Raw genomic sequence first — 8,511 nt, forward strand, 5'->3', positions numbered from 1 at the left:
GTATTACCGTCCTTTAAGCACCATAAAGTTAAGTGAAATACTTGTGGGACTACTATTTCGATATAAATAAATAATTAAACACTATAAATTAACATGAATCATATTTTAATTGACATCACAAGAATATATTACAACAATCAGTTTTTGACAAAAAAACCTAAAGTTAGCTTACAGGCTTCGCAGGCGGTGTAAGCCAACCAAAAAGGTTCGCCATATACTTACAGTTGTCCCTGTGATAAAAGCGAAGGCGTCAGCAAGATTATATTCATGAATATTAAACAGTCTAGCATCGGTCGACAGGCAGGCGCGGCAGCATAATAAGGGGTCCTCATTTGAGGACTCTATTTGTGATAAATTCATAATAACTTTGTTTAAATGTTAATCTCAGAATATGTATTATTTGTTGTACGAATTGATAAGAATATAAGCCATGAAAACCCTGAGCAAAAAACAATGATACGAATGCCAATTCAGCTGCAATTGACACTGACAGAAATGATACGTTTGAAAATTGAACAGCATTCGGATAAATGTACACGTATTATTTTTGCTATAGCATTAACAAAGTTCAGAACAACAGCACGATTATTTAATTGAATTGAATTGAATTGAATTGAATTATTTCAGGTATTATACCCATATATGTAAGATTAGTTACAAATTTTCTTAATTATACATAGGTCATAGAAATAACCATTATTGGAAAACTTCTGTGTAGCATACAAGCAGTAACCCGTGTTTATTTATGTCCTTATCTGTATTTTTAAATCTATTTTCATAAACATAATAGAAATGATAGCCCATAATTCAAATACCGTTACCGTTATCAAAATGTGATCAAATTTCCGAACTGTATAGTGACATACAGTTGAGTTGACACTCACTGTTGACAGGAGATGAAACCATGTTGAAATCTATTGAATTAGTGAATTAAAATTATTCATAAATTCATATTGTTTTTAGTTTCATGGATTTTTCATTCATAACGAAAAATAAAATTCTGACGTCAAATGATGGAGGTAACAAAAAATGAGTCCTCAAAAGAGGACCCCTTGTTATGCTGTCGCGCATGCCTTTCGACCGACCGTAGATTGTTCAACATACATGAAAATAAACTTGCTGACGTCTTTGCTCACATCACGGGGACTCTCGTAAGTATTTCTGGGTTAATTTTACTCATATATAAGACTTTTTCTCTATTCCTAGCAGTCGGTCTCGTTATGCTGGTAATGCGCTTATTAAGCGTGTTTGTAAACTGGTTATTAAAAATGAATAAATCACACTTGGATATATTTAACCGTACAACTACTTTACTGAAAAAACATTCACATAATATACATATAGAATGTATATTATGTGAATGTTGTAGCATGTTTTTCTAATAATTAAGATATCTACATCTTTCCTTGTTATTTAGCTTAAATTTCACATGACTTTTAAGTTCACTTTTCTGTATAGATGTTAATCAATTGAACTTTATGTAGACAAGCTTACAGATATTTCTTTATTGTAAAAATTGTTTGCAATTAATTAGTAAGTATATAATTTATTTTTGTTTTTAATTATTTGCATTAGCTACATATTTTGATATGTAAATTAAGGAAACTATAGTTCTAAGTACTGAATAATGTTAATAGGCGGGTCCACGCAGAGCGAGCAGCCTCGCGAGGAAATTTCCTCACAATTTGCCAATTTGTGAGCCAATTTGCTCAACAAGTTGGCATCCTTCAGTCAGCTGTTCAAAATGGTGCTGCACATATTCACTGCCATGGCTAATGTATGTTTTATTTCGCTTTTCAAAGCAATCCAAAAAAAACTAAAATGAAGAAGTTGCAGATTTTGGATACAACAAATCTATAAATATCAATCACGATACGGAAATTGGCTCTTTTGAGGTTAGAAAATAGAATCAAGACGAATTTTAAACGCATTTAAAAAAAGGAGTGATTCAACTTGTTATGTTCACAATTACACGGACCAAAATAACCACACGCACCAAACAAACACGTCCCGACCAGCACGGCAAACATCTGCCGGCCGAGGCACTTCTACACTGGCCGTATTGTGTGTGAGGAAATTGCCTCGCGCGTATGCTCGCTCTGTGTGGACCCGCCTAATAAAATCAACGGGTTGCACTCAGGGAGTGCCGGCAGAAGTGAAAACTTGAATATTAACGTTGTGCATTTTTGATATTTTGGAATAGAGAATAGTTTTGCAGGCATTGCTTTAATTATAAGTATAAAAGTACTATCATTTATGTGTTATTTTAAAATACAATACTTCCTCTCCTATGCCCGCGGTCTACTGGCTTCAATGACATTGTAAGTTTTTCGATCAGGTCACGTGTCCGTCTTACGAATTTTCAATCTGGCTAATCTGTCGGTCTCGTGACCCGTCGCGAGTTTAACATTTTTTCCCCATCACAAAAAGTGCATCCTAAAGAAGTTTTCACTTCAAAAATTTATAAGGTTACCCTCCATGTTATTCTTGTTGTAGGTAATCAAGGACAAGCTTCCTCAGCACCTGTGCTCGTACTGCGGCGTGCAGCTCCGTAAATGTGCGTCTTTCAGAGACATGTGTCTCCGCACACAACAGATTCTAACCATAGAGCCGCACAAGGAAGAGGTATGCAATTTTTTTATTATTATTATTTATTAATTAGGCAGGCAGTTGAAACAACTGATAGTTGCCTGTATCTGAGTGATCTTCACTTAATATGTATGCTTTGCGCTGGTTAAATATTTGTCTAGTCTGTTCTTAAACTGATTGACATTCAGTGCTGAGACCACATCTTCTGGTAGTTTGTTCCACGCTTTGACCACTCTGTTGCTGAGAAAATGTCTGCTGGGGTTGTTTTTGGACAGTTCAGATATTAACTTATATTGGTGGCCTTGCAGACGGGTGTTACTATTGCGCTTGTACAGGTCTTGAAACTGGTCTATATCGTAGTGTCCCGTCAGAATCTTAAACGTTTCAATCAGGTCTCCGCACTCTCGGCGATCTTTTAATGTTGTGAGCTTCCAATTTTTATTTTCAAATTCCAAAATTTATTCTGCAAGGCCTCAAGGGCTCTTTGGCAAATCAATACAACATCATATAGTGTCATGAAAAATACATAACAACATTTATAAATACAACAGCCAATACCTGGGTAAACATTACATTATAATAATCATAAAATAAATAATTACTACAATACAACAGAGATGTATAGTCTCTATGGTTAAAAATACATTAAATCTGGAGATGTAAAAGGTCCCCAATGTCAGAGTACTAATACTAATAATATTTGGAGGTGTAAAGTCTGTCCAAGCATTTTTGTATATCAATATATTACCTTCTTCCTCATTTCCGAGAGGGTTGCGACTACTGCTATCAAATGATTCTCAATACCCTCTTACAGGAATTCTGGTATTGAGGATGAACATTTAAAAATTACATTTAATAAAATGGTGAGATGGTAAATTTTGTTACCCATTTACAATATATGAACTTTCTATACATCTTCTGTGCCAACAGCCATCTTCTTTTTTCATAATTTGAATAGTTTCCGTTGTAATTACATCATTATATTTAATGATTTAAAAAAAAATCGAATACCAGAATTTCGATATTGAAATATCGTAAAACTGGTCGATTCATGTCCAAGTCCAACCACATGAGGTTGTTGTTTTGTACAGTCGCCATCAGATATATCCCGGTCCCGGCATTTCACCACGTCTCATGGGATCCTGGGGTCCGCTTGACAACTAATCCCAAGATTTTGGCGTAGGCACTAGTTTTTACGAAAGCGACTTCCTGCCCTGAGGGTAAACTAGGCCTTGTTGGAATTAGTCCGGTTTCCTCACGATGTTTTCCTTCACCGAAAAGTGACTGGTAAATATCAAATGATATTTCGTACAACAGTTCTGAAAAACTCATTGGTCTAGCCGGGGTTTGAACCCGCGACCTCCGGATTGCAAGTCGCAAGCTCTTACCGCTAGGCCACCAGCGCTTTTAATACAGTTACAAAATAAAATAAATCAGTAAAAAAATGGTATTAGTTAAATGAAATACTTAGTAACATTAGAATCACCTGATTAAATCCCTATACAGTTTTGTTGTATATTTCACTATTTGTTTATATTTCAGCTGGAATCAGACGGTATTCGCAAAATAAGCCGCCCCTCGAACCTATTTCTTGATCTAACAATAACTAAAGTCGATACAGTAGAATGTATAGACATCACATCACCGGAAAATATAAAAAAGGAACCAAACATAACCAAAGAAATTAACAAACCAAACATTAACATTGCAGGTGTTATTAAAAAAACTGGTTCAAAAACTCAATTTGAAAACCAAAAGCGTGTACTTAATGTTACTGCCGATAAACTTAAATACATACAAAAAAGGGTTAGGAACATTGAAAATACTATCAAGAAGAAGATGGAAAAGTCAAATGAAGATAGCAATGATGAAAATGACGCCAGTATAACAGAAACGAAAATTAAGATGGAAATTGAAATAACAGAAGATACAAACTACAGTGTATTTAATGAGGAAGTTAAAAAAGAACTTGAAGTTGAACATAATAATGAAGAAGCTGATGGTGTGAGTGACGTTAATAATGTACCACTTAAAAGGCGAAAAGAAATGAAAAAGAATTTGGAAGTTAAGAAGAAGAGAATAGATGTGAAAACTTTGTGCAAAAGTAAAACGAAGCAGAAGAGAGCAGTAACAAGTAAAAGAGTGAAAAGAAAGATAAGGAATCCTGAGAATAATTATATGCCTGAGTTTGATTTTGCTAAATTTGAGCGTGAGAATAAAGTGACAATTCTGACTTTAAGCAAGGTATAATCCACAATAGTTCCATTTATAATTGAAATTTAGTTATTAGTATTAACCTCTAGCATCCTACTAAGATCATTGATTCGAATTTCACTTTTAATTTATATCGTTTTCATCACACTTGCTCGAAAAATATCGTATTTCATGCAAAAGGACAAAGGCTATATAGATACCGCGATTTTTCACGCTATTCGTGATATAAAACACTAGACATAAACATAGACATTTGTTGCACAATCACAGGTTATTTTGTAAATAACTTATATAACTAATTATTTTCAAATTCATATATATATATATATATATATATATATATGAATTTTAAAATAATTAGTTATATATATATATATATATATATATATATATGAATTTGAAAATAATTAGTTATATATATATATATATATATATGAATTTGAAAATAATTAGTTATATAAGTTATTTACAAAATAACCTGTGATTGTGCAACAAATGTCTATGTTTATGTCTAGTGTTTTATATCACGAATAGCGTGAAAAATCGCGGTATCTATATAGCCTTTGTCCTTTTGCATGAAATACGATATTTTTCGAGCAATATATATATATATATATATATATATATATATACATATAATATATATATATATATATATATATATATATTATATGTATATATATTTTCTCTTGATTTTTAATGATTATTTTTATAATTCTTTGGCGACTGACTGACTTTTTTCCTAATTTTTCTATTTCTCTAACTATTTATGCTAATGTCTTAATTTCAATTTTGTTATTTTTCAATGCTTAGATTTGACACACTATATTTGCACGCTTGCTTGCAAGCAAAATACACATTGTACCTGAATAGTCCTAACACCTTATGTTACTGTATTTTTGCAAATAAATAAATGATTGATTGATTGATTGGAGACACCAGCCTGTAATATTTGTCATGGTTTTGAAATAAATAAACAATTTTGATTTTTTTGATTTTGAAAATCATAAACTGCAGCAATTTTAGGAGAAAATATTTATTTGATATTTAACTCTTTGGGTACCTGCCTATGAAGCCGATGGTCCTGGGTTCGAATCCCGGTAAGGGCATTTATTTGAGTATTGAGCACAGATTTGTTCCCGAGTCATGGATATACCGTGGGACTTAGTCAATTTGTGCTAGAATGTTACTATAATATTTATTTATTTAAATAGTTTTATCTCGTAAAAAGAGGCGATTTGTGGACCTTTTTTGTTTTATGTGTAGGAAGAGCAGTTGGAAGAGATCGCCGCCCGCAAGAAGTCGGAGAACTACTTGGAGTCGCAGTTCAAGTGCGAGACCTGCGGGAAGGGGTTTAACGCTGAGGCCGCTTACAACAACCATCTAATGAGACACGATCCGGTGAATTATTCAAATACATTTAACATTTATTACATATGACAAAACAAGTAAAAACTGCCTAAAATTGGAAAAAATGTTAATTAATTGCATGATGAATAACACTAACATATCTTTAAAAAAACAACATTGGTTCACAGTGCATATAATTATCATTTCGTTAAATTTATATTTCAGGACAAATTCATTGCACTATATCTGAAAATCTAAATTTTCCGAAATATCTTACTTGAAGCTACAAACATACAACTTTATAATTACATTGCAGTGCCGTACAGTGTATCTTCGAACACAAATTGTATTATCTATGAACGTAATAAACATACTGATTCTTCACCCCGCCGACACAACTCACATCATCTCATCAGTTTGGTTTGGTTACTGGAAGTAGGTTTTTCTTATGACAAAGGGTCTAGCCGTAAGACATTTTTACCTTGTTGCCACAAATGGGTTTTATGAAAAAAAAAAATTCATACAATATTGTATTGTGCATTAAATACCTAAAAATTGAGGTTGTCGCCCTCTTGTAAATAATAAAAAAAAAATTAAACAAAAAAAAAAATTTTTTTAGGCATTAGTAAATAAGTTAGAACCTTGATTTTTTTTTAAATGTATTGCTATTAGTGCCATGTATAATCCGAATTTCAAACGAATCTAACCATTAGTTTAGCTTAGAAAAATTAAAATAGTACATTACGATACAAGTGCGAAAAATAGGAAATTCGAAACGAGTGGCGACAAATTAAAACACGACCGAAGGGAGTGTTTTAAATCGACACGAGTTGCGAATTACCTATTCGCACATGTATCGTACAACGTTTTACAGTACATATGGCCCTTTAAATGTTCGACACAGTAACATAATATGCTACTTCTCGCACTAGTGCTATAAAGTAGCCCCATATGTACTGTAAAAGATTTTATATATATTTTTTTTTCATCCAAACCAAGGGGATTCCAGGCTTGAAATATTGTTAAATGATATCTTATAATAAGACCAATTAACGCGTCCAAGAAAGGTATACATTTCAGCCAGGGGCAGTTTCACTATAGGATTGCGGGTAGACCCTTTTAATAAAACATATATTTAAAATTTTAGATCGAGGGCGAGTTAGCGTGCGAGATCTGTGCCGTGCGTTACAAGCGTCCGTTCCAGGTGCAGCGACACCAGGACGTGCACCGACTGAAGTTTCTATGCAACGAGTGCGACTTTGTGTCCAGAACCAGGTCAGACCACCCTACCCTAAGTGCTCAGCTATTACATATGTTGCAGGTGTATAGTAGAAACCTTACTCGTGCAACATGTGTTATATTGATTTCTTTATGTCGTTCTGTGATTTGTGCAGGTGCCAAGCAATGAGTCATCACGACATGCACGCGGGCAAGAAATTCGAGTGCCAGCACTGCTTGAAAGTCTTCGCGTGAGATTATTATTATTTAACTTTCGTTGTTCTTATGAAATAGTATTGTTTTTATAAATTTACTAACGATTTTTCGACTGTATCCGATTGAGCTGAAATTTGGCATACTCATAAAGACCCAGTGACTATTCTATACAGGGTGTTTATTTAGACACCTGCAATAGTTTACGGACTGAATATATAGGTCATACTGAGCAACTTTAACTATCGGAACAACTCTGAAATTGCGAAAAAGAATTTTACTTTCCCATAGAAAATGTCAAGGACAGACAGCCAAAATGTATGAAACAGCCATTTCTTTTTTGAAAAAAAAATGCATGCATTTCGGCTGTCTGACATTTTCTATGGAAGAGAAAAAAAAATTCGCGATTTCGGAATTTTTCCCATAGTAAAAGTTGATCAATATGACCTATATATACTGTCCGTACATTATTGCAGGTGACTAAATAAACACTGTATAAAGAATAATAGTTGTTTCTCCCTCAGTAAGATGACGACGTACTTGTCGCACATACGCGTGCTGCACCCGGCGCAGTGCGCCGCGTGCGACGTGTGCGGGGACACGTTCGTGGGGGAGAAGGGGCTGCGCGCGCACAAGAAGAGAGCGCATGCTAAGGTATGTAGCGTGAGGGGGACGGCTATATCTCCGTCTCGTTCAACAGTTTAGTGTCCTCTCAGTAAGATGACGTACTTGTCGCACATACGCGTGTTGCACCCGGCGCAGTGCGCCGCGTGCGACGTGTGCGGGGACACGTTCGTGGGGGAGAAGGGGCTGCGCGCGCACAAGAAGAGAGCGCATGCTAAGGTATGTAGCGTGAGGGGGACGGCTATATCTCCGTCTCGTTCAACAGTTTAGTGTCCTCTCAGTAAGATGACGTACTTGTCGCAC

General features: G+C 34.6%; 2 protein-coding genes across 2 annotated transcripts in view; one reads left to right on the forward strand and one right to left on the reverse strand.

Moving 5' to 3' along the window:
* LOC133532546 (zinc finger protein 761-like) overlaps positions 1-8,511 on the reverse strand; it is a 110,983-nt gene that overhangs the window by 13,846 nt on the left and 88,626 nt on the right. The window lies entirely within an intron of this gene.
* On the forward strand, positions 896-8,304 carry LOC133532566 (zinc finger protein 652-B-like). Its single transcript, XM_061871301.1, has 7 exons — positions 896-1,151; positions 2,497-2,625; positions 4,132-4,833; positions 6,070-6,204; positions 7,301-7,428; positions 7,548-7,622; positions 8,109-8,304. Exons 1-7 carry the CDS (start codon positions 1,011-1,013, stop codon positions 8,287-8,289), a joined length of 1,491 nt encoding a protein of 496 aa, XP_061727285.1. The 5' UTR covers positions 896-1,010; the 3' UTR covers positions 8,290-8,304.

This window comes from Cydia pomonella, chromosome 27 (genome assembly GCF_033807575.1).
Source record: "Cydia pomonella isolate Wapato2018A chromosome 27, ilCydPomo1, whole genome shotgun sequence".
Classification (NCBI taxonomy): Eukaryota; Metazoa; Arthropoda; class Insecta; order Lepidoptera; family Tortricidae; genus Cydia; species Cydia pomonella.